Source organism: Thunnus maccoyii, chromosome 1, assembly GCF_910596095.1.
Source record: "Thunnus maccoyii chromosome 1, fThuMac1.1, whole genome shotgun sequence".
NCBI lineage: Eukaryota > Metazoa > Chordata > Actinopteri > Scombriformes > Scombridae > Thunnus > Thunnus maccoyii.
Window position 1 is genome coordinate 25,803,754 of NC_056533.1, and position 26,654 is coordinate 25,830,407.

Sequence of the window (26,654 nt, forward strand, 5' to 3'; positions counted from 1 at the left end):
TGCATAAAATCTAACTTAAAAAAGCAAGAAAAAAAAATGTATAAAGGCTCTTTATCTTTTGATAAATATTTTGCTTTGGCTGCGTGTATTGTGTGTGTGTGTGTGTGTGTATGTGTGTGTGTGTTGTATTCATAGGAGTGTCATTGAGGAAAAGGATCAGTCAGCTGGATGAGAAATAAGATGAGCCTTTGTAGTTGAAGACCCTTTTAAAACTGACAAAAGACCAAAATCTCTCATTACTCTCTCAGACACACGCACACAAACACACAGAGAAATAAGCAGAGAAAAGGTAGATACTGTATATTTACTTTATTTGCAATGCATCCTTAAATGCGCGCTGTAATGTGCCTCAAGAGCCTGCACATCAGTATCACCAAAACATTTGTTTGAAGCTTCCCGTGTTTCCAGGTTTAGAGTGCTCAAATGCCACCAGCCGACCTCAGCGGGGCTGTTGAGCAACGCGAAGATGGCTTTTATTAATGTAATTCATCCTCTTTCAATGGCCGCGACCACAACAGAGAAGCCCAGTGACATCTGATAGGCTGCAGAAAAGGCCATCTAGAGAGGATGAGTCAGTGGCTGTGTGGGTTCACATCATCCCAGAGCAAAAGACACACAATGAAAGTCAATGACTAACAGGGTGGTACAGTCAGTACAGTCAACAGAAAACTATGACTTTATTGTTGCTTATAAGAGGATGAAAAAGAAAAGCACTCGCACGTTCTGTTGTTCCAGGATGTAGTTTGATGACTTTGTTTTCTGCACAAATGTTTGTGGGAGAAAAGGTCTGACACTGACGTCCAGAAGAGCTATTTACTGTAAGCTAAGTTTTTCCATGGTGCTGAGTGACATGCACTTTTATTTGACTAAGAGAGCTTTCCTCACATTAAAAAAGAACTTTAACTTTGCCTCACTATAAATCATCATTCCTTAAAATGTGTGCAAACTTGCCCTGGATTTACCTGTCAATAAATAAGGTCTATTTTAATACACGTGCCCTACTCCCTCTGAAGCTGTAAACTGGAAACCGGGCTGCTCTGACCGAGTTATCCTAACAAACCAAATGACTCTTAAGCTGCTGGATATAGAAAGTAAAAATAAACCTGCCTGTAATCTCTGCAAGACGCACTGGTGCACATTTACAATATTAAAGCGATTATTCACCAAAATCTACAGAATTCAGGCTTGTTGGGATTGGGATAAAAGTTTTAAGTGATCTTATTTTAGCTTTTATGACATGACATGAAGAATGAAGGATTTGACAACCGTACCTCACTACATCTAGTGAAAGACAAGCTGGCTGGCTGCTCAGAAAGCAAACTAACATATGAAAAAACACAGAGTAGTGTCAAGAAAACAGATAAGGCAAATGAATCGGACCTTGCATCAAGGCAGTGTTATCATATACACAAACAAGCAGGCACGCAGCCTGACAGACTGTCCCGATTTAGCAGGAGATTGAAGTGAAGCAGAAAGTGTTATTCAGTGTGCGTGAGTGAGCTCAGTGTACCTGTCTGCTATGATCTACAAACAAACCACCAAGAAAGACTGGGCCTTTTATCAGCGCGTGTGTGTTGGAACATGTGAAAGCATGTTTGCATGAGGAGGGGGGGAGAAAGAGAAGTCCAAATCTGGCTGAGCCATATCAGACTGCCCCACGTCAAAAGGTTTCTCTGAGTAAGTTTCGGCCCTCTGGATTGATAATTTGCCTCCTTTCTAACTTGGCCACAGCAGCACCACAAACACCAACAGATTGACCACTCTGACCTGCAAACAGCAGAGAAAATGGGTTCCTGAGAGAAGTTAAAAAGCCCTGGGATGTTTTCTTTTTCCTTCTGTCTACAGTTTCAATAAAGGGGGCATTGTTTTAAAACTGAAAACAGTCACCAGCACAGAGGTGTTACAGAAGTGTGGTCTGGCTCAGAGTTTCGCTGGGAAGGAAGGGGGAGACGAGAGGAGGGCGGGGAAGGGTAGGGGAGGGTCGGGGTGAGGAGAGGAGAGGAGAGGAGAGGAGAGGAGAGGAGAGGAGAGGAGAGGAGGGCAGAATTACAACCGTAAGTCATTTTAATCTATTTTGCCCGGAGTCAGGCTCAGCTTACACATCAGCCCTTATCTGTGTACTTCCTCCTCTACATCAACGAAAAAAACGCTCCTCCCCACATACATTAACAGTTGACAAACACATATTCAGCCGCAGCAAATTAGGGCCTGCTGTCATAAATCTGACAACACCCACCTGAATTACAACAAAAGGCAACTCCCTCCGTCTGCCTCTGTGTCGGTCTGTCTGTGCCTGTACGTTTTCCTCCTCTCTATCTCTCTCTCTCTCTCTCACACTCTCTGCTGCTCTCTCTTTCCTCCAGAAGGCTTAAAAGTCAATATTTGAGGATCTGTTGCAGCTCTTGAACACTTCAAAGAGCACAGAGCTCCGCTGTGAACATAGCCTTTAATATGCCGTTCAGGAAAAGAAGCAGAGAGGGTCAATAAAGTGGGGGCACAAGTGCTTCTTGTAGGGAAGTGTGTGTGTGTGTGTGTGTGTGTGTGTGTGTGTGTGTGTGTGTGTGTGTGTGTGTGTGTGTGTGTAGGTCAAATATCCCTTCATACATGTTGCACATACAGAAACACAGGTCAGGTTTTGCACAGATTGACTTGTAAAGATTTTTCAAGAATCCAGACAGAAGGAAGAAGGAGAGCGAGCCGCCGCAGTTTTAAGAGCCAGAGTGAAAATAATAAAATCATAATAAAGCTTTCATTAGCTTTCAAAGGTGGCTCTGTGTGAGTGCTGTTGAGGGCTTCCTGTGGCTGGCCTTGGGGAGCTGTTAGATGCCAGCGAGGGAGCCAACAGCGCTGTCATAAGCCTGAATAGAAGACCTAATGCACACAGCACGCCTGTGATTACTCTATTGAACTGGATAATTACATTACATTTATAAAAAAATAAGATGATGTGGAACATTAGGTTCAAGGGTCTGAAAGTGGTAAGCTGTGTAATTTTACCTAGTTCACAATAGCCCTAAACTAAGCATTTAACTTGAACTAAAGCACACTGGTATGCCTACAAAACGTACTTCTTACAAGTGGTAGACATGTCTGAGACCCGTTTTAACAATGGTGAGTCTATTTCAAAGCATGCATAAAAACTTTCCTGTAGTCCTGCTCAGTCACAGCTTACACTCATGCTATATTAAAGATCCCCTCCAGACATTTTTTAAGACGTATATAAAATACTCTACTCTGAATAATAATTTGTGTCTGACATGTTTTTTCCACAAAAAAATGTATAATTACCTCATTACCTTCAAATGACATCTACTCCTTCTCCCTCATTAAAAATTCCAGCCTCTATGAATATGCAAATATTTTTTATTTCAAAAGGTTTAACTGCTGGAAACAAGAGGTTTCCTACTTCCCTGTAAAGTAAATTCTCAGTGTATGTGTAGTGGAGGTTTCAAGTTTCCACATCATACTTGTGTACGTTGAATATTGGACCACGACTGGTTTCTAAACTATTTGTGATGTCACCAATCATGCTTGTAGGCCGGCCTCCTAAAACTGGATTTTCAGTGAGCTCAGAGAAACTTTCCACTTTCAGCAGATGAATGTGAAAACAGCCTTCTAGTGTCAAACTCTGCACATACGTCATTCTGCACAGTGAAGCTCAAACATCCAACTGTAGGAACAAGAAGAAAAACACTTTTTTGACTGTTTTTTTTTGGAGAATTTGATATTTTTTTGCTGTTGTTAAAATTCATCTCTGATCAGCTTTGGTTCCTATCGCTGGAAGCACTGTTCTCCACAAAGAAATAACAGCACAAACTCTTTTTCAGAAATCTAGGTTACTGGGAAGCAAGTACAGTAATTGATACAAAACACTCTTTTGCAATAAAATAATCTGTCAATTATTTTCTCGATTAATCAATTACTTGTCCAGTCTTCGGTTCCCCAAAGGTACAACTTCAAATGTCTTGTTTTGTTCCAACTGGAACAAGAGAATTTTAGTATTATTTCTTTAAAAATGACTCAAAACAATTATTCAATTATCAAAATAGTTGACTAATCAATTAATAAAAGTGTTACAACTCTAATAATGACATGATTAATATTCATCATGTAAAAAGGTTTGAGTGGATATTGTGGTCACTTTGCATGATCCCTTACTGTTTAACATCACTGTGGATTGTTTCCTGTGCTTTTGATAAGCTATTAGTAATCTACCTCGTTGGAGTTATGTTTTAAACTAAAGATCTGAGTTCAATTCACTTTAATATTATTTTTATACTATGTCATTCCTTTAAAAGGGCCCATGTGTAGGATTTAGTGGCATCTAGCGGTGAGTTGCAGATTGTAACAAACTGAATACCCCTCACCTCCCCTTCCAAGCATGTAGGAGAACCTACGGTGGCTGTGAAACTCGCGAAAAACATGAAAGGCCCTCTCTAGAGCCAGTGTTTGGATTGACCTTTCTGGGCTTCTGTAGAAACAGGCTGGTGCAAAATGGTGGGCTACATGGAAGGGGACCTGCTCCCTATGTAGATATAAAGGTAATGAAAACACAATAATTCTTATTTTCAGGTGATTATACACTAATGAAAACACACTTATAAATATTATATTCCATTTCTGCCAAATCCATTCTGCTAGATCCCACTAAATTCTACACACTGGACCTTTAGGCCCTTTAAGCTAAAAATGTGTAAAACCAAGATTTATTGTCCATATTATTTTGCTATAACAGATGGAAGCATATTGCATTGGTTTGTGTGTTTCCAGTGTATGGATTAGATGAAAGCAGGTCTTATCTTCACTGCGAAGAATATTAGCTGTTGGTAGAAAACAACAATGGAAGTTAATACAGAAATCAGAAGACTATGATTGCCTTCCTTTCTTGCCCGGGGTATTCACTTGTATGTACATTTAGTGTAAGTTGCTTCTATTATTGTTTTAACTGTAAAGTTTAACTGTAAACTTTTAAAACCTGACATATTTTGGATTCTCATCACACTGACAGATTTACACATTAATGAAAATTGAAAACTCTGAGATGAGGAAGTGATATACTATTTAAACGAGATAGTAACCCTGGCCCTGGGTTTAAAAAAATGCCACAACTTTTATGTCATTCATTGAAGTAGCACAGACAAAGTAGTCTGTTTGGTAGTCAGTATGTTGTGGTCAAGTTGATTTTGTTTTACATTTTGTACTTTGTCTGTATATGTTTTTAATCCTAATATGTCAAATGTGTGACCTTATGTGTGAATGTATCTTGCAAGTGTCTAATATATGTTATTTTTGTGGCAGAAAACCAAACCACTTTCAAACAGCTTTTATAGAGTTGTTTTATATTGCAGTTTGGGTTTGACTCTTGGTGAATGAGCTGTGATTGAAGCAGTGGCTAAGCTTATTTAAAAGTGTCACACATTGTGGTATATGCATCTAAAAAACAGAATACATTTAAAAAAGATGAGCAACAACTCAAATCATGCTAAAATTTTCTCGTTGAGCCTATTTGAGCCAACAAAACAAATAGATCCAAAGGACAAATCAGAGGGGGGATTAAAATGTTGATATCAAACAGTTATATCATCAGAGATGAACAGGAAAACTGGACTCCCAGCAGTAAAAACAACACTCATTTGTCACTCATGTCAGGATACTGGTGATAAGCAGGACAATTATGCCATTATATCTGCCATGTAGAGAAGAAGGACAGGATGGAGGGAGGGGGGGGATGAAGAGGGGAGAATGGGAACAGACAGTAGGCTTGGTGTGTTGCTGTGTGTTGCAGTGTTTAGGATTTCATCGCCCAGGCGACTACAGACTAATCCCTGGAGACTCCTTCCTTACTTAGGAAATACTTCCTTCCGTACGACTGACAGAAGAAGTGATTTTTCCTCCAAACGACTACAGTGAAACAGAGAGGCACAAACTTAAGAGACATGCCAAGAGTTCTGCTGAGAGGAAAATAAATTCATACTGATGTTTTCATAAAAATTACAACATGTTTGCACAGTTTCTTCTTAATACAAGTTATAAAAAGTCATTTTCCTCAGTCAAATGTTCGGATGTAAAAAAGCACAGCCTTAATTTGTGTCTGGTTTACCCATAAGTTGGACAACTAAATTATTTAAAGAATCTTGGTTAAACTTTTCCAGAAGAAGGGACTATTATGGCCTGAAGCATTCACTTAACATACCAAATCAAAGAAACATGGTTTGTGTGGAGTGTCAGCTCAGTCTTTGCTGTACGTTGCTAACAGTCAGCTCTCTTGCACAAACATGACACTGGACTATTACTAGCCCAACACACACACACGGCTCAACACTATGTAAATCTCTAAAAGAAAAAAGAAAAAACAGTGTAAATCTGTCATAAAAATACAGTTCCTGTTTAGCAACGTGCTGCATCATCTAATCCAGAAAATGGCCCTAAGACAACAGCCAGCAGCCATAAATCTCCATTTCAAGCCGGCACACAGGAGACAGACAATGTAAAGTGCTGACAAGTGTGTGTATTTTTAGGGCTCATCTCTATGCAGTTAGTGGCTATACTGTACAGTGCAATGTGTGTGTGTGTGTGTGTGTAAAAAGGTGTGTGTGCGCAAGTGTGTTTAAAAGAGACAGAGATAAAATATGAGAGACACAAAGTGAGAGAAAGTCAGTGTGTGTGTGTGTGTGTGTGTGTGTGTGTGTGTGTGTGTGTGTGTGTGTGTGTGTGTGTGTGTGTTTGCAGTCGTCCAGGATTTGAAGAAGTGTGTCAAATGAGCTGGATGAGCTGGATCAGCAGTAAACTGAACACACACACACACACACACACACACACACACACTTGCAGAATGATGGAGAGTCAGCAATTATTGACACTAACAGAACTCAAGAGTCGGGAATTGAAGAGTTATTCATGGAAAAAGACAATAAAAATTGCAATTTGCATGCTTTGGATTTTTGTGGCTCAAAAAGACTCAAAGTAAACTAAAATAACAACTGACAGGGAAGAAACAGAGCTACAGTACATGCTCTAGCACACAAACATGTTGTAAATGAAAACATGACCACACAATACGTGTCGTTAAGCACAGAGAACAGGACACAAGGTTAGGAAAAGCGCTTCGCTAACCAGCGTGTCTTACACAGGAGCTGAAATGGGAGACAGAGGGGGAAAAGCAGCCGCGGTTAGTCTGACTACGTTGTTTCATTGCAGCAGCCCAAACGCCTGGATTGTTGAAGGGTATTGACTCTGAATAATCCTGCTTCCCTCTAAATCCTCATCCTCTGACTTCAAACGCTGTGCAAAGACTTTCAATAGAATCTGGCATCCTCCCAACTTTCTCTCCATCAGTCGCTCATTCTTCTTCTTCGCATTCTTTTTCACTCTCTGTCCTCCCCTGGATCAACTGTCCAGCCTTGAATCACAAAGCCAAGCACAAATTCTGTGGGAATCTCGAGGAGGCCCCTGCGTTTGCTGGCATACACACACACACACACACACACACAACACACACACACGTATACACACACACACACTCCTCTTGTAAGGAGTGACAACAAAGAAGGCACGGCTGTAGACCCGGTGGACAAAGAGTCTGCCAAATGAAAGGTCCCACACAAAGGAGCGCAGAGCAGGTTAGAAAGGATTTGAGGGCCAGCTGTGAGTGTCAACCTATGAAATCTTCAAACAAGTCCAACCACCACTCAACATATTCAATATATGCAACTATTCATCGCACCGTTCACGCAGCCACGTCTGCGTGGTTGGAGTTACTATTTGAAATCAGTGTTTTTAATCAAATTTAAGGCTTCTCATCCACTCACCAGCAAGATACTATGATGGCTTTTATGTTTGACAGGCAGGTCTGGAACTAATGGTTTGCTAATGATATGGAAAATAAAAGACTACAGCCATACTAGAAGCTCTGCGAAGCTGAACAGAGGCTTTCTTTCTTTCAAAATTCTAATAATCTTAGTTTAGCGTGTTAGCATGCAAACATTTGTTAACAAGCCCTAAACACAAAATACAGCTGAGGATGATGGGATGTCAAGAGTTTGGCAGGTATTTGGTCGTAAACCAAAGTAGTTATTGAAGTTATTTCAATTCATCCTGAGGGGGGCATGAATTTGTATAAAATTTCATCAATCCAAGCAAAAGTGACATTTTAAAACTACAAATATCAACCTCATCATGTCAGGGGATCAACAAAGTCATTCATCATTTAGGACTATACATAAATGTCTTTGTGCAAATCCATGTAGTATGTTGATGTACAGTATATAACTGGACAAGTGAAAGATTTTACCTACTTCATTCTAAGGACATGTATATTTGTACCAAATTTCATGGCAATCTATCCAGTAGTTGTCAAGACATTTCAGTAAAAACCAAAAATTTTAACCTCATGGTGGCGCTAGAGGAAAAGTCAAGGGATCACTAAAGTCATTAAAAGTCATCTGAGGATATCTGTACCAAATTTCATGGCAATAGTTCTTGAGGTATTCCAGTCTGGACCAAAGTGGTGAACTGACAGACTGATATTTCCCTCACTAAAGCCATTAATATTTTCAAATATGTATGTAAGATGGTATTTTGTGGATTCCCTCCAGTCATTTTGCAGAGAGAAATAACAACTGTTGTTTTACAGCAACCAAACAGAACATTTGCCATGCTGCTTACTGAGCCAAACTGTAAAACTGATATCTTTTATTTCACACCTCTGATATTGCAGTGTGTTTTTTTCTGTTACAGTAAAATAATCTCTGACATGATAAAATAAAAAGCAGCATCTGTGTGAGAAAGTCTGGTGTTTCTTGAAGGGAATGTAACAGTCATCCTCAAGACAAAAGATCCTAAAATGCAGAGTCCTATAAAAAGAAGCATATTTTCCCTGACTGCGGCGCGCAGCCAATTTGTGACCAACATAGAAACTTTACTGGAAGGGAACACTATGTTACTGTAGACAGTGATGCAGTGCTACTCAGGGCTGGTCACAACACAGTATCTGTCCTTGGTAAAGAAATTACTGTTTTGAACTTGAGATTTTTGGAGAAATGTAGATTGCAAAGGAGCAGTTAGGTATGTGTGGTGGCTGCTGCAGCGCTGCTTTTAGGACAGCTTCTTTGCACAATATCCCTTGAAGACTGGCTTGGTAATCACACTGGAATATTAAAGTAAACAGACAAAATGTCTTTCTGAAAGCCAGGCTTCTGAAGCAGCTGTAGCAGAAATGAGTCAAATGAGATTTCAAAATATTTTCTGCAAATAACAGCTTCTGCAACACACAGAGAATCATTTAATTTAAAAGATAACAGCAGGTTTGAGTTAGAATAATTCATGTGAAAAGAGAAGAAGATAGTGGAAATATATACTATAAATAAATATTTAATAATTTTCACATGAGTGATGCAGTTAGATGATAATGCATTTGTAAAACAGACAAGTTCAACCTGACAAACATGTCCTTCAATTTTCAATGGTAGATTACGGAGAGCATCTCCAACCACAATAACTGCACAGACATCCATGTCTCATGTACTCCACAATACCAATTGCTAAATAAAATAAATAAAATGTCATTTGAGTTGTGGTTGTTTTACTGTTTTTCACTACGAGCTTGTGGCTCTAAAGATGGCAGTGTTCATCAGTCACTGTGTCAGTTTGTTAGTTCAAATCACTTTGGGTGTAACAACAACAACCTCTAGGCATGGACAGATTAACCCACTAGGAGACAAACATGAGTCATGTGTCCCCACTGGCACTGGGTTTGTGATAATTTAGTTGAACAAAAATGCATTTAAGAATATACACCATGTCAATTTGAAAAACAAAGTAATAAGGCATTACCTGCATTAAAGGAGATGTATCATGCACATTTCCAAGTCTATATTCATACTCTGGGGCTCTACCAGAATATCTTTGCATGATTTACAGTTTGAAAAACTCCTTATTTAACTCATACTGGCCCTTAATGCAGCCCCTCTGTTCAGCCTCTGTCTGAAACAGGCCATTTTAGCGCCTGTCTCTTTAAAGCCCCCTCCCGACAAACCCACTCTGTTCTGATTGGCCTGCTCTCTGAAGCTCGGCAGTAGTAGGATTTCACATTTTTTTCTCATTCCTTACTCGAAATGGAAACTTCTAAAATAAACAATTACTTAATTAATAATTACAAAAATGCATAATTACTGTCTTTAAAATTAAAAATTAAAAATATTCTTTTACAGGACTCAAATCCAGGATGTTGTGGTTATATGATATGGGCCAGAGCTTTACATAAGCACCGTCTGCCAGCCAAACAACCGACTATTCATTTAAGTCCAGCCGGCTACTTTATTATATTAATTTTTAATTCGAATAAAATCGTTTAGATAGACAAGTTGCAATTCGCTGTGCATGTACAATTACAACCACTAGCCTCTGCTTCAAAACAATGCAAGCACTGTGATAAAGAAACATGCTTATCTGTCTGTATCGGTCCCGCTTCCCACATGCTCTATATGAATGTGTGTGCGCGCTCAGCTGAGAGGTTGTCTCCTGCCGAGTAGAGAGCGGAGCATCGTCCACAGTGTTTGACAAATATTATCAAAATAACTGATGACAAAACACATTTAAAACTGCATTGATTGCACAGAGAGGGGACATCTTCATTAGACGGACTACTTCGGAAAACACCGGTGGCAGCAACTTGACTGCGCAGTAAGTATTAAAATGTCCACTGAAAATGCTGCATTCTCCATATACACCACACAGATGTTTATGGGCTTAATGAATGAACGAATTAATGAATTATCGATATTTACATTGTGCTTTTTACAGCAGAGTCATCTCTAAGACACATTGCAAGCAAACACTAAAACAGGCAATGTTGTAAAACATGCCCATGTCATATTAGAAAAATGTAGGCTATGACTCAGCCTCACACCTATCATGTTAACTAATGTGAAATGCCCCAAATCATGTTTTAAAAATAAAATATGATGTAATAGAAGTTCCTGCAGTAATATATATAATAAAGTATATATGTTTTTCCACATCGTTTTATCCATGATTTACATTTTTAGTTATCCTGTCATTGAGTAATTTTCTCCTGCTTTGTGTGTAACAAAGTGAATGTTCATTATGATATAATATATGCAATAATATGCAATAATTAAGATCAGTGTTTATGATGGAATAGTGGCATTAGAAGGTGCCAGAGGCCACAAAATTTGGGCTTTTACAGCCAAAATCTTTCTCCAAGAGGTCACACCCCCGGACCCCCATAGCTGGCTATTTTTTCCCATTGGCTGGCTACTCCATATCCTTGTAGAAAGCTCTGGTATGAGCGTTATCACTGACTTAACTGGACTCAACAAAAACTGAATTTATGCACTGAAATAGAAACTTTGCTTTAAAAAAAACTTTTTCAAAAAAACAACCTTAAACATCATCTGTCTAATCAGCAACAATCAGAACAGCTTTATTTCCCGCCCTACTGAGACCTCCTTGTTTGGCACAGAGTGTGTTGTACTAATTTGACAGCTGACTGTGGTCTCCTCTCAGTCAAGCTGTGGGGCCACTGCCATTCAACTATGTTCCTTTCTCAATTCAATGAGTAAAAGATGGGCAGTGGATCCTTTAAGAGCTGGTACACAAAAACACAATTAGCATTTATGAGTGCAAATAGCAAGTCCTGAGCTAGAAAAGGCTGGCTTTCCAGTCCAACAATAGCAACACTCAGTCCTGACTGTTTGATCTTACATTTCATCTGCACCACTTGTGTTCCTGACAAAACAGTAGCTCACAATTAGAAGCAGTGCAAATGCAAAAGCAAAGGCAGACTGACTGCTGTCCGCTGGATTCCTGTGTTTCATGTTGACTTGATTTTTTTTTATTCCCAGGCTGGAAACCAAAATGACACATTGACTGGAATGAAGACCACAAGCCACAGAGTGTCGATGGCCTCAAAAGCATTATACCGCAGACATTCAAGTTAACAGTAACATTAAATTTATAACAGCCGCTCTCAAGTGGTCATGTCATACTTGTGGAGGCTTTCAGATGCGTTATGGGATATAAAAAAAACACATTTTATTACTTCACGTCTATTTTTTGACGTTTTCTTTTCTGATGTTTCAATTTTTTGCCTTTGTAGCTGTAGCTTTCTAGCCATTTACCTCTGCTTCCAGTCTTTATGCTAAACTAGGCTAAACACCCCCCAGTTCTAGCTCAATACTCAAACAGCAAACAGACATGAGAGTGTCATTGATTTTCTCATCTAGCTCTCAGCAAGAGAGCAGATTTTTTCCAAACTGAGTCACTATTCCTTTAAGGTATCACAAAGGATCCAAAAAGTTCAAAGCTATGACTTTATATGATTGAGTTAAAACTAATAGCTGATGTAACTGCACATGCAAATGTAAAATCATAGATGTTTTATCTGAATGTGCAGGTACGTATGTCTTTAAAGTTGTTACTAAATTCAGGTTCAATTGGACCACGACTGACTGCAACTCCAGTGTGAACAAAGTTATTATAAAATCCTTCATTACATCACATACGGAACACACCCATTATATTATTTACAGACTCTGGAGTATCCTTCAGTTTTGCAGTCAGCACAAGGCAATACACTGCCTTCCAAATAGTTCCTAAAATCAAAGCTCTGTCCCAAAGGAGGGCATTCCTTTGATCTGGTGATCTCAGAGCGTTTTGCTATGATTTGAGCGCCCCTCCTCAGACACTCTCTCAGCTGATTCATAGTGAGTTATATTCCTGGGTTTTGTTTGACTCCTGCCCCACGGGGCACTGGGATTGCACAGGTTGGTTGCCATGGATGTAAGACAAACCTGCACAGGATGAAAAAAGATCTCCCCTGAAGCCCAGCTCAGCAGGCTGCATATTTGTGCATTGTGTGGACGCTGTGCAGGAACCTCACAACCAGTGAATAAAAACATGCAGTCCTGGGAGACTTACTGACAGACCAAGAGCAAGAGGGGGGAAAAAAAGTGATGTGCTGGAAAGCTCAAAGACCGTCTGCTTGACAGTATTCCATCAACTTAGTCTTTTATTCTTTTTTTTTTTTTTTCCCATCCCAGTTGCCCGGATATCTTTTTTGGCTGTGAAATGACTTGAAAGGCAGCGGTTGGGTTCATTTAAGGACGAGAGATATTGAAATGTTGCGGCACATTGCTCTGAAGAAAAGAGAAAAATGTAATGAATCATTACTGCGAGATCAGCTGTGCTTTGAGGCTCACTCATAATTAACAGCTCAGGCGCTTGTTTCACTTATTTGCATTACTCATTATATTATAGTATTGAGCACTTTTTCTACATAAAAGATGCCCTTGAAGATTTTTTTATAACTGTGGCCCATTACAAGCACAAAAACATGAGTGTCGAGTCCCCCAGGAAAAAACATTTTAAATAGCATTTTATGGGTTCGTTTTATTTCCCGGTGTCTCCTGAGTGTTTCAGACTGTTATCCATCTACATTCTTCTAATTTCTTCATCCCCCCTCGCCTTTCAGCTGCATCATATAAAAGATGCCTAATTGAAGGCTTTGCACAAAACAAATGACCACATTAGCCTGCCCCCTTTTAACTCGTCCTCCTTCCTGTCTGTGGTTGTGATGCATTATACACTCTGCTTGTTCTCTGTTGTCTCTCAAATTACAGCGCAGGCTGCCAATCATTTGCAAACTAAAACTAAGGGACTTGTTTGTTTCTCCATACCCTGAACCCACCCACCCCCAGAAAAGAAATGCTTCCTGTCTATTTTCCTCCTGTACTCCATGAGAGTGTTTATGGGGAAGCAGAGAACTGAAGAAAACTGCAGGTGTTGACGGAAACACAAAAGTGATACTTTTTTTTCCGCTCCGCTCTTTAACTTGTTCTCAAAATTAATTGATAGACGCAAAATGAGAATTTTTTTTTTATCTGGTGTTTGTATTTTGATTCCAAGATGATCTCTTAAGTTGGTTGGCCCTCTTCCACTGCCATTATAATCTGAAAACAGCCTTAACAAAAACCCACAGCCACACAAGATGAATAAGAAACAATTCGCTCACATTAATTCAGCGTCATTGAACATTCCCTAGATAGGAAAGAGGGATTAAATGCTTGACTTGTATTTCTTTTATGTCCACACATGAACGGCAAAACAGCTCTTTTTTCCACTCCGTTAAGATCTAAGAACCTGCCAGACATTTCTGTCCCTCCGTGCTTCCCATACATATGGTGCCACAGTGAGTTTTTCTCCATGTGACAAAGGCTCTTAAAACCTCTACGGCCAAATAGAACAATGCCACGTGGGTGGCTCCGTGTGTGTGTGTGTGTGTCTGTGTGTGTGTGTATGTAAACAGATATTGTGGATTGCATTAACGTTTACTGGTACTTAAATAGCAACAACAACCAATACTGAACATGTGGAGAGGAATACTTTAGGAGGTAGTACACATTTTTTCAACTGTAATTTTGTTATGATAAATATAAACCACATTTTACCAACCAACCAACATAATTCTGTATGCAAATTATATAAGAATCTATCCTAACATCTACAGTAATATAATTCATAACTTTCAAGAAAAACTGTTTGGATTAAAGCTGAAACGATTAGTCAACTATGGATTAGTAGATTTACATGAAATTAACTGCCAACAATTTTGATAATAGATTAATTGTTTTTCAAGCAAAGATGCCAAACAGTCTTCACTTCCAGCTTATCAAATGTGAATATTTGCTGGTTTTCTTTGGGTTTTGGACTGTTGGTTGGACTTAACAAGCAATTTGAATATGTCAACACGGGCTTTGGAAAATTGCGAAGAGCATTTTAGAGTCCAAACAATTCACAGATCAATCATGAAGATAATCAGCAGATTAACGAATAATGAAAATAGTTGCAGCCCTTGTTTGGATGACGATTAAAGAAATCACAAAAATACCTTGAGAACACTACATAATGACTTCTCTAACGCTGTAACTCCAGTCTCATCTGTTGCCATTTGTATTACGCAGCCTGTATGTTGCAAGCAGCCGCCAATGTTTGTTGACTGATGAGAGCCGATGTTGACAGGGAACTCTGTTTGGTTTGGCAGGGGCGCACACTGGCTGCCATTCCACAGATGAAACCATGTGAGTGCTGCTCATTTTGGGAGCATTTTCAAACAGCTACCAGCTCCTGCAGCCTTATTTGACTGCTGCCCTGTGTGAACAAAGCTGTCAACACCTAGAATGTAACAGGAACTTTTGGGGGTAGAAAGAAAAATACACTTTCAGAAATTTAAAGAGGAGCCTAAATAGTTTTTAAAGGATAAGGCTGGTGATATTTTATATTTTACTTACTGTCAAAAATGCCCATGAAAAAACCAACAATGAATTTAACCTGCTAACAACTGCAGCCAGAGCCTGATATGACTTGTTCCTCTGTGCCATAGATAAGATAAGATAGGATGTACCTTTATTGATCCCACATAGGGGAAATTCAATTTGATACATCAGCACAAGGGAATGTAGTTAACATCAAATACCTATATATCAAAAAAGTAAGTAAAAGATAAAATAATAGAATAATTGATACAATAAAATAGATCTGTGTGTATATACATGTGCAATACACCTACATTGTCGTCCAAAAACTATTAAATACACATCAATGAACCACACTGTTGCACAGGGTGACTTGTTCCTTCATTACCATGAATGTGGGCGCAGTACTTTTTCACTCAAATCCCAAATACACTGTCCTGTTTCAGTACATACTCACTCGAGCAACAAATGGGTATTCTTATGCTGCCAGAAATAATTCCCGACAAATACACTATTTGCTCCTGTTTGAGTAGCATTGGCTAAAAAAAAAAATAAAGTACCCAGCTGTTTCAGGAAATGATTGTTGGCTATGTTCTTTTGAGATTTGACAAGAAGAAGAATGTAAAATAGTGCCAGTCTCTCAGTCTTTTAAAACATTCTGACAACTTTAATAAAGACCAGCAATGTTTGCGACTTTGCTTGAAGTTCAAAGTTTTTTTAAAGATGTCATGTTTAATTACCTTTATTACAAATGCAGAATATTTCAGCTCAACGTCAGACCCCAAATAGACGCACGAAACATCTGACGACACAAAAACAGGGCGATTCCCCTGCAAACCGCAACTAAAACACTGTGATCATGCGAGACTCTCCTATAAATCATTTGAGTTTAGGAGGAGGATAACTGTATGTCTTTAGACTGAGAGACGTCGTTAAAGAGAATTGGCTTAATGATATGTCTGAGACTGTACATTCAAGTCATAAGCTCTGTATTTGTTGCCCACCCTTTTCAGCCGTCATATGACAGCTATCAGCTAGAGTGAGAGAGGCATCCCACACAGGGGCAGCAGGAGCACTCAGACCGAGGCAGGTCGTTGCCTGTAACTGTCAGTCGGTGCTGAAGAGTGATATGATGGTGAGGAATGGAAACAATGTGAGAAAGATGTTGAAACCAAATGCAAGAGCGGACGTCCACTTGAGCAAAGCAGGCTGCTTATGATGGCATAATTGTTTTCCAGACCTCTAAATAATGTGGTTTGACTTTATTATCACGATATAGTAGAGTCAGACACCTTGCACAGTAACAGAAGCAATTAGAAAGAGGTCTCAGTACATCCCTTACAGACGGCCTCCTGAGTCTCCTTCAGGAACACACAAACTATCTAATCTCAAGATCAGAGTGTAGCGGTAGATCTGGAAGGAGGACAGACTCTGCTCTGTTTGCCCTGAAGTGGAGCCTCACTGCACGCACACACACTGACTCATTCACTGTTTTTACAACACCCACACAATCCAGACTGCTGAATGTATACTCGAAACCGGGAAACACACACAAACATCCACACGCGTGCAATTACCCACGTAAACACTTTGCGCTGTAATCTCAACATGCGCTTATGAAGTTTATACCTTACAAAAGTGCTTCCCACACAGCTGACGCTCACCTTGAAAAGCAGCCACGTTGCGTGAGATGAGAAACTTGAGGCTGGAGCTGGATGTCTGAAGAAGGTTCTGGATGTCTCTCCGGGCCGCCACCTGGTACTTCTCCTCCATCTTTTTGGTGCAGCAGGTCTGGTTCCTGGACATGCACACCTGAAGGTCTGAACCTGAGGGTCATAAAGTTATATGTTAGAAGCCAGAAACACAGATGCTAGGATTAAAAAGGAACAAGACTAAGAAGCAGAGTGGCTCAGTATTAGAACTTAGTATCCCATTTATCTTCAGCCATTTCCGTATGGTAATTGCCTTCTTCAGTTTGTTTCTCTCATACATTATGATATGATTATATTCAAGTAACAGAAATAAACATCCATTCTCCTGAAAAATAAATACCCAGCAATCTTTGAAAATCCCAGAATGTTGGGTAACACTTGCTGCTGTTAGGAAAGTATTTCCTGAGTCCTCAAAGACTCTTCTAACCATTTCAATGAAAATATGTTTCATCTGTTGCACGAAAAATAGATATTTTTAACTTATTTCTCAAATTGGGACTAATCCTGGTAGCCAAAAACGACACGTTCTTGCTTTTTTTGTACAACACTAGAGCTACATGCTCTATTTTGAATGAAAATGACAAAACATAACATTAATATAGACAAATATGACTGATATTGGTTAAAATTTTGGTTCAAGTTCAATAAATTACGCAAAGACATATATCATATCCAGCGAGCATCTTTGTTTAAATCAGGAAACAGAGTCGCAACCTCAAAAGCAGAATATTCATTTCATCCAGATGGTTAGAAGAGTCATTGGGGATTTTACAAATACCTTCACAAAACCTGTAAGTGTTGTTAAATGACCTTTTGTGTTTGACAGTGAAATGAAAGCTTACCTCTGTGACTTGAATGTAAAGGTAATACATGAGAGGCACTAACTGGGGCAAGGGATTTACATGCTCTCCTGAAGGTGCTCCACTTTCCTTTATACATTCCAAAGACACACAAGTCAGGTGTATTTGGACGCCCTAAACTGCCCCAAGGTGTGAATGTGTGAATGTGTCTAACTATTCTCCGCATTATCTGTATGACAGGTTGACAATCTGCCCGAGCTGACAAGCAGATTTCCTTCCGTCAGATGCATTCGACAAGAAAAAAAGCATCCATGAAATCTTAAATGAACTAAGGTGTAAAACAAAAGTGGAATAAGTGGAAATCTAAATAAATTACAATTGGTCATGTCTGTGTGAAATATCAGCAGTGGATAAATGATTTACTGACTATAAGGGTATTAAACATCCCTAAAACTTTCGGGTAAAAAAAAAGACATGCAAAAAGAACATGTTTATCTAATGCACAAGTTAGAAAACACTTAAGTGGAGCAAGAAAACCAAAACACCTAGATTCTGAGAGAAGATCTCCATCAAAGAGTTATCGCTCGCCCCGGGAGATGTCTCAGATTTTCCACTCCGAACAAATGTAAGCAATCTGCACACATACGGGACAATCAAAACATCTTAAAAGCGACCCAAAACTCCGCAAAAGCCTCTCTGACATGCCTAGGCACAGTGTAAGGAGCTGTTGCCAAAGACGCTATCAGCTCCCTGCGAGGTTCAAGGAGGGAGCAGAGCAGGCAATGGCACACGTGGAGGAATTCAGACTCTTCCAGATAAGACAACATGAAAGCGCCCCAGGTCTTGCTTTTTTAACCTAAATGCTTCACACAACTATTTCCACTTCCCAACGCCGCAGACAACAGCTTTTTGGCCGGGGTGATAGACTTCTGACTTGCTGTGTTCTGACCTCAACTGAAGGCTGTTTGGCACTTCTTATCACACAGGCAGCCTCAAACATGGAAACGGCTCTCTCGGATTCCTGGAATTTCTGGAGGTTATTTTTCACCGGCCCACACCCAATTATAGATAACTCAAAAAAATCACACTCAAGGATCGTCCGTATCTGCTTCCTTGCTATCTCACATTACACTATCTGATGTATTTCAGTACATTAATCTGAATTCATCAAGGAAATGTTTTGCATCTTTCCAATGTCACGATGCATTTCGACTTTTAGCTGTGTGAGGCTGCCAGAAAGGTCAGCGAAGGTGCATTTTTAAAACAGTAGCAAGTGTTTTTACAGGTTTAGTGGCCACTGAACCAGGTGCTTATCATCACTATGGGAGGCACCCATTGCAGACAATTTATCTGCAAAACCATCCACTTACTTTTCAGGTTGTAATTCTGCAAAACACTACAGCTCTGAGGTTTTAAACCACACAGCCACACAGTCTTGTTTAAGGGGGCAGGAGCGGTGATGGTGTTATAAGGGTTATTTAGAGGTTTAGGAGGCATCTGAGGGCTTTCTGTCAATTGAATCTGCTGCTGGAAGCTTGATGAAGTTAAGAGGGAGCAGTTTGTGGCTGGCTGGTAGTCAACGCCATTAAGATTTACTTTTCCAAGAGGAACACAGAGCAGCAGCAGCAGCAGCAGCAGCAGCAGCAGCACTCAATGACAGCCCACATGAAAAATCCACACCCATAATTCCCCTAAATCTTGTAGGAGAAGTATCATGTGGATTTACATTATGGGTGATGTTCAGAAAGTTAAATGAAGCCTAGTTTACCTAACTTTACACAAAATAATACCTGTTTATCCCTGCAAGCCACTTATCTGCTTTCCAAAGCAGAGTTTAGTTTTTGCCCCCCCCCCCCCTTTGTGACAACCAACAAGTAATCTCACTAGGTTTAGTTCTTGGTTTTACAGGATTGAAAAAGCATATTTTTTATCAGCACACTGCTGGACACAACTGTGAAGTAAACAATGATAAGTAATCTGCTGTTTTGTTGTACAGTCCTATTCCTGATGATAAGCATCATGTGCCAGAGCATGACCTTTTACTTACAATCTGATTTCTGAGTATGTACAGTTTTTGCACTGTTTTAAGACACATCTTTCCTACAAATATGGTCACTGAAGACACACACAAAAAGGTGTAGTCTAGGCAGCTCAAAGCTCTCTTCTTCTATTGTCTATATTATTATTATAACTGCACACACGCCTCTAAAATGAGTTTGAAAAAGGTGTGTTTAGCTCCTCCAGTACAAAGACTCCTTCAAGAAGGCAGTAAATGACAGTGCAGTCTACAGAAATGCAATATTGTGTGTTGAACAACTTCACAAGCTCTTTCAGTGGTTAACATGTTGGTGCTTTGAGGATGGTAAAAAATAACAAATATACAACTCATTAAGTGGAAATATGACATGACAGTTTCAATTAATGGTTGGTTTACAAAGATTTTTAGATTCTAAAACCCAATCAATTAATAAACCAGACAATGTTATACAGGCTGTATGATAAACTCCTACATACCTATTCTGGGACTTAAAGGCAATAATTGATTTGGTCCTATTTGCCTGAGTTGGAAAACTTTGCGCACTTCATCGCATCTGTTGGGGTTTCCAAACCCTAATCCACAGAAACATGCCAGGAAGAAAATACAGTTCGTCCGCAGCGGCACATCCATTTTAATAAAAAAAAAAATACCGGGTAATTCCCCTCCCAAAAAAAAGCCTGTATTGAAGTTGAGGTTTCTTCTAAACCTGTGTGTAGTCCCCTCAGGTGAGTCCCGTCCACATGTCAGGTTTCAGCGTGTGTGAGGCGTCTCTGTTTGTGTCGAGGAAACCCGTCCGGATAATCACTCACATCCAGTCAGACAGAAAGTTGCGGCGGTGTGAGGAGTCTGTTTCTGAGCGGCATGTTGTCAGAGTTGGTTGGACCGACAGCAGAGGCGGAACCGTAACGTTACCTGCTGGATCCGCTGTTGGACGGAAGCCTGGCGGCGCCATCTACCGGACACATGACAATAGATTCATATGTGGGCTGGAGAGATGAAATAAATCTGAATGCACAAATCCGTTTAAATCCAGAACACATTTAATCCGTAATGTGGTTTGATCTTTATTCATTAAAACTACCATAAACTTAACAAGTCACTATCAAGAGTTTTCAATTTAGGATGTTTCATTCGCTTTGTGCAACTAAATGACCTTTGGCTGACTCTTAACTTATACTGAATTAGATCTTTTTTATGTGAAGTAATTAATGGTATTCAATTACAGTAATTGCTTACGGACAAACACATGTCTCTTCTATATACAGTTAAACTGAGGTTTTGAGATTTTAATGACATTTTTTATCACTTAATTTCTCTTTAACTTTCATTCTATTAGATGGGGACCCCAAGAATAACCCACTGTAAGAAACAACCACCATAGCAAAATGTTAACTTACTTCTTCTAAATCATTATTAGTTATGTAATTACTGTCATCTGAATCCAAAGTACAAAGCCTTCAAAATGACTGACAGAGTACCCCACCCCTGATATTGTGTGATACTTTAAATTAGGACCAATGGCAAACATGAACTCAGTAAATAGTTCCGTCTATTAAAACTGCATGTAGTGCTGAATTAGGTGCTCTTGACTGGGGTCCCCAAGGACCCCAATACATTGGTATTTTCAAAAAACACTAATTAAAACAGAAACAGAAATGATGAAATGATGTAAAGTCGTTGGGAACAAATTGATTGACAAGTCATGAAGAATAAAGCACACGTGAGATATAAAAAGCATACCTCTGGGGTCTGCTGGGACCCCAGTCAGTAGGATTCAGGTTAAATAAGAAAATGAGCAGTCAAATAGTAAGAGGTTGAATAATATGCTTGTCTGGTTTTGCATTGTTTTGTCTTCATTAACTCCCTCAACTGATTTTAAGAGTTGAGTGAGTGTTGTAGAAAGTTTCATTTGTATACTTCCTTATTGTAACCTGTGTGATCCACATAGTGGTTTCTATCAGAAATAAACTGCATCAAACTCAGTCCTGAATATAAGTACGTATTTCAGGTGCTGTAAAGGTGTTTAAAGATCATTTCACTTGATTTGTATGAGCATATTCTATATTTGGCATGCAAGTCTTAATATGCAAAATGAATACACGAAACCTTGCATCATTCATGCCCTTCACTATATACAGCACTGCTGTTGAATATGAACACCTGTGATACAGCCATTATCAATAAGGGCTGTGATCTAAAATATCTTTCCTTACAGACTGAAGCACTGCTACAAACTGTTACAAGATTAGAACATAAATGCATAAACCCAGCTGGTGAGAGCACTCACTTAATTTGGAGGCAAAGGTGGTCAATGTGACACCACTTAGTATAATAGTGCTAAATAGTTTAATCAGATTGCTAAAAAAAAAAAAAAAAAAAAAAAAAGTGAGAATCAGAAAATCTACTGTTTGCAAAAAAAAAGGTTGCTGACTAAAGTGCACAGCTATCACATGATGATTAGCTTCTGCACTTTTTTTCCCCCCAACCAGTCTTATCTTGCAAAAAAAGGTTAATGTTGTAAGATTTTGCAGTTTGGGGGGGGGGTATGTTAGAGCCATCTTAAAAAGTTAGACTATTTCTAAATTTTCCATATATCCAACTGACACACCTTTGAAAAAAAATTAAACTACAACTGCTATTAACTCTGGCCCAAAATGTTGGTACATGTTACACCTGCAACTGTGAGTCCATTCATTGAGATTTGCATTTTCATAGAGATAATTATAATAAATTCATGGAGAGGGGGGGAAAGAATATCACCAATTTAATTTACAAATTACAATTAAATTTAATTACATACAATCCACCAGTACTCACATGCATTTTGTATGGTTACAACAAACTTCTCAAATTACAGGACCTATAGCTTGAGCATAATAGGTTTCTGATCAACAGTGGGGTCAGGGTCCAGGTCAGCTCCATCTCCTCATTCCTACACAGGCCGGGACAAGTGCAATACCTCAAGGTACACAGCATTGCTACTAATCCCCACCTGCACAGGAAGGGACAGCTCCAGTTATCCAAACTGTCATGTGGTAAAAAAAAATAATAATCTGATTTAACAATCCCACCTGACAGCACATAGTTCATCAACCTAGTCAGTTTTGCATGGATTTGCACAGCGAACATCAGTTAAAGCTGAATGCAAACCAGCAAAACTGACCAAGTAATGATTCAAAGATCAACCCTGGTGATTACGGACATCTGAGCTTCAGAAAGATGCAGTTAGTTAGAAGTACTTCAAGTGCTTACATTGCAGTAGATAGGAGAAAAACACTACCTGCACTATAAGCACTTTAGTACTGCTGAAACTTTGAGGTCACTGGATGAGAACTGGCAAAAATCTGTTTTTTTACAATGTTACGGGTGTATTAGGCAATCAGATTGTGGATGATGTGACACCCCCAAAACCAAAGATCTAAACAGGTGGAGAGCAAGCAGGCCACCATCAGTTTTGCATAGATTTGCACAACTCATCTATTCTTGTAGTGCAACTATGCAAAACTAGCAGAGAACTGCAAGATATTTGAGCCCAATTAGAAATTAAGAATGGTCTGGTGGCGCATATCACAGCCCCTTATGCCAGAAGGAGCACTTAGGGCAGTAGGTGCTAGTCTATGTCACTATCTGCACTAGATGCACCTTAGCACAAAGACAGTACTTCATAATGACATGTAACATCAAAGAAACTGCACATCAGTGTCAGGGTATTGCTGTAAGTGCCTCCACTGCAGTAGGTATTACATAGTACTACCTGCACTGTAAGCACTTTGACAATACACAGACTGATTACAGCATCACTGCTCTCCTGCTTCATGGGAAAGACGGTCACACAGCTCCATGTTGCAGTTTTTTTGGGCTCCTTCACTTCAAGGTGGATCTGAGGGGTGGAAGAAAAAAAACACACACATAGGAGAGCTTATTAAGACAAACACGATATTGCAACAAGTTACATGCTGCACATGTTGATATGTGGCGCACATGTGAGAAATTCCTTGTGATTAAATATCTAAAATCGAAGAATTTGCGTCTCCCTCCATCAGAATTGAACATCATTATTTCTGGTTAATCGATAATTACAGGAATTAGTTGTTGTGGTACAAGATGTTATGATTTATTACAGCAGCACGAGGTCACTAGAAAACATGAATGAGCAGCCTGCGGCCCGCGTTCCCTGCGACACGGGCGCGCCTGCGCAGTGAGCGGTGTTGTTCACCCCTCCCCCACCGTCTTTAACATGGCGCCTCGAAGTGCGCCAACCTTAGCATAAATGACTTTAAAACCAACCAAGCTAAACGCAAAACGTAGCATTGAACACCAAAATCTTTGCAACTGCGTGTTTGTTTGTCTCAAAGGGGGGAAAGCGCTGGCTTGCGGTTTCGCGGCTATTAGAAAAAAACAAGCCTGAACGTCCATGTAGGAACAGATGCTAGCAGGTAGCTTAGCTGCTGTTAGCTCGATGAAAACATGGCTTTTATCCTGCGATATTCACCACAGTCACACTCAACCTCTCTGGAGATGACACAGGAGCAGCTATGAGTGCTTTCAGTAAAAACAAGCTGGCTCGTTTTTATGTTGTGGTTCGCAGGCTAATAAAATAGACACTGGTTAGCCAACAACAAACGAGCACGCCTTTAAATAAATACATGAACGGTGCATCTTCCCTGTTTGATTAGCTGCATTTACCTACTGTGGCGTTTAATTTATTAGTAGAGTCACCTTATTAGTGGTATGTTCAGTGGTTATCATGCTTATCTTTAAGTTTCTGCGGCTAGGCTAGGCTAGCTAAGCTAAAACGCGCGGCCTACAGCTGCCCCATGTGCTGCTGCTTTGTTCTGGGGGGCACTTTAACTCACACACCACTGCACCCGACACTAAGCAGCTAATTCAACACATTTGCAAACTTACTTTTTGTAAAATAGCACACTAGTATATTCACACACAAACTCGGGGATGTTATCAAGATGTTTTTTCCCAACTAGTTTCGGAGAAAGAGAGCTCCGGACAGCTTTTTCAAATCTCCCTCATTCCCCTCGATGGTGGAGGAGCCGAGGGGGCTGCCATGCGCCTCACGCTGCACTGTTTTCATCGCCAAAATATCATTTAAGCGTTCATGTTTGGGTATTCCGCCTATATAATATTAAGACACGTAAAAAAACAAACGTGAAACACACCAATGAGGGGTTTCATACATGAAAACAGATTGAAAAAATAACCCCAAAACCCCGACTTCCTTGCCGATAAACATGCGCTCGGCAGACACTCACCAGCCGAAATCCACCATCTTCGCTCACTTGCTTGGGCTGGCCGCCGTGTAGGTCTCTCTCGCCGACAAAAAGAGAGAAATAAATACGTAACTATTCCGCAAACTTTTCTACCGCCGGACCAAAAGGAAACATTAAGTAAAATCTGAGCCGATCGCGAGCCAATTTATAGCGCAGATACGCTGCTTAAAAATGATTGCGGGGTTAGGAAAGTGGCGCGAAGGCGACCAGTTGGTAACCATGTGGGTGAATGAAGGGCGGCTCCCACTGAACGTAAATATCTAGCTACAACCCCCAACTCTCCCTATTAGCATACATAAACTACGGTACTTCCGACCCACATCTCCAACCCAACAGCCTCCACCTCTCCACACTGAGGAGGGAGAGGGAAAACAGGAGGGGATCTGTTGTTTTTTTTATCTTTCTTTTAATATACAGATTATATGCATGTATGACAGGAAACAGTCTGTTTATTCACGCAGTTTTATGGCCATTTAAGTTATGCATTATAATAAAAATAAATAAATTATCTTAAACCATTAAACCACTTTTCAGCAGTATAACGGCGCCTCATAGTTGAACTATTTTTGTCATCTGAACTCATTTAATTCTTTATTTTTTTGGCTTATATGTTCGTTTAACGAAGGAAAATGAAACGAATAATTAACCTGTTGCTTCTCCACAACACGTTAATATCAGCCTATAGTTTGATATATTCACATGTATCGACCTGTAGCTCATTTACATATTTAAAAAATAATAATTTGGCGGCTTGCATATAGTGAGACAAAAAGAAAAAGTAATAAGAATCATAGATAATCATATTAAACAAGTTTTTGTTATCCAAGCCACATTTAAACATATGGGGCAGTTAACATTTACCCTCAATGATTTATACTCATTTGTATGTTTAGAGTTTGCTCCAGAGGACATGATCAAGTGTTTGTAATATATAAAGTAATATAACTAAAACTGTTTATATATAGGCCTAAACTTGAGCACAGAAATTCAGTAAATTTATTAAGCATCCATCATAAACCCAGAGTGTGAACTGTAGGATAAAAGACTTTCAAAAGTTTTCTTTTCATAAGTCTTTGGGGAAAAAAGGCCTAAATGTTCAAAGAAACATTTTTCAATTCTTTTGTCAGATTGCTGCTTATTCATTACATTTATCTTTTGAAAAGTTGTATACTTCTATTTAAAATTGATTTATGATGACACAACAGTAAGTTTTGGGTGTGAATTTGCGGGAAAGTTACTTTACTTAGTTTTGAAGTAACACTTCTACAGAAATTGCACAAAAATTGTTAATATGGTTTTTACAAAAATGAGGTCCAACAACTGATTCAAAACATCTGTAACTGAAATAGAAATGTGATGTCATAATAATCAGGACACACTAAGTGAAATATAAAAATGAGACAGATAAAGAAGTTATAAAGTTTTCTAAACTCATTTAAACAATTGTTTTAAGTTATTAAAACCATTTTTGATTTTAGTCTGCTGTCAAAGTTTTTTGTATTGTGCCTTCTAAATAGTTCAATGCAAAACACAAAAGTACTTTTCTT

The 26,654-nt window shown here is 39.4% G+C and overlaps 1 protein-coding gene and 1 long non-coding RNA gene across 3 annotated transcripts in view; both read right to left on the minus strand.

Moving 5' to 3' along the window:
• The window catches only part of gpc5a (glypican 5a), a 118,503-nt gene extending 97,749 nt beyond the window's left edge, over nucleotides 1-20,754 (minus strand). The window contains exons 1-2 of the mRNA XM_042421657.1: nucleotides 20,299-20,754; nucleotides 16,937-17,098 (exon numbers count right to left, since the gene is read on the minus strand). Coding sequence (XP_042277591.1) covers nucleotides 16,937-17,098; nucleotides 20,299-20,452 — 316 coding nt within the window. The 5' untranslated portion in view covers nucleotides 20,453-20,754. The remainder of the gene's footprint in view (nucleotides 1-16,936; nucleotides 17,099-20,298) is intronic.
• A 1,816-nt stretch (nucleotides 20,755-22,570) lies between these two features.
• On the minus strand, nucleotides 22,571-25,337 carry LOC121899475. 2 transcript variants are annotated; one of them, XR_006096725.1, is made up of 3 exons: nucleotides 25,090-25,337; nucleotides 23,577-23,702; nucleotides 22,571-22,814 (listed from the first exon to the last, which is right to left on the minus strand). It is a non-coding gene; the product is annotated as an uncharacterized LOC121899475 (long non-coding RNA). The 2 variants fall into 2 exon arrangements; XR_006096716.1 differs by having other exon boundaries at nucleotides 22,571-23,702.
• Between the last annotated feature and the right edge of the window lie 1,317 nt (nucleotides 25,338-26,654).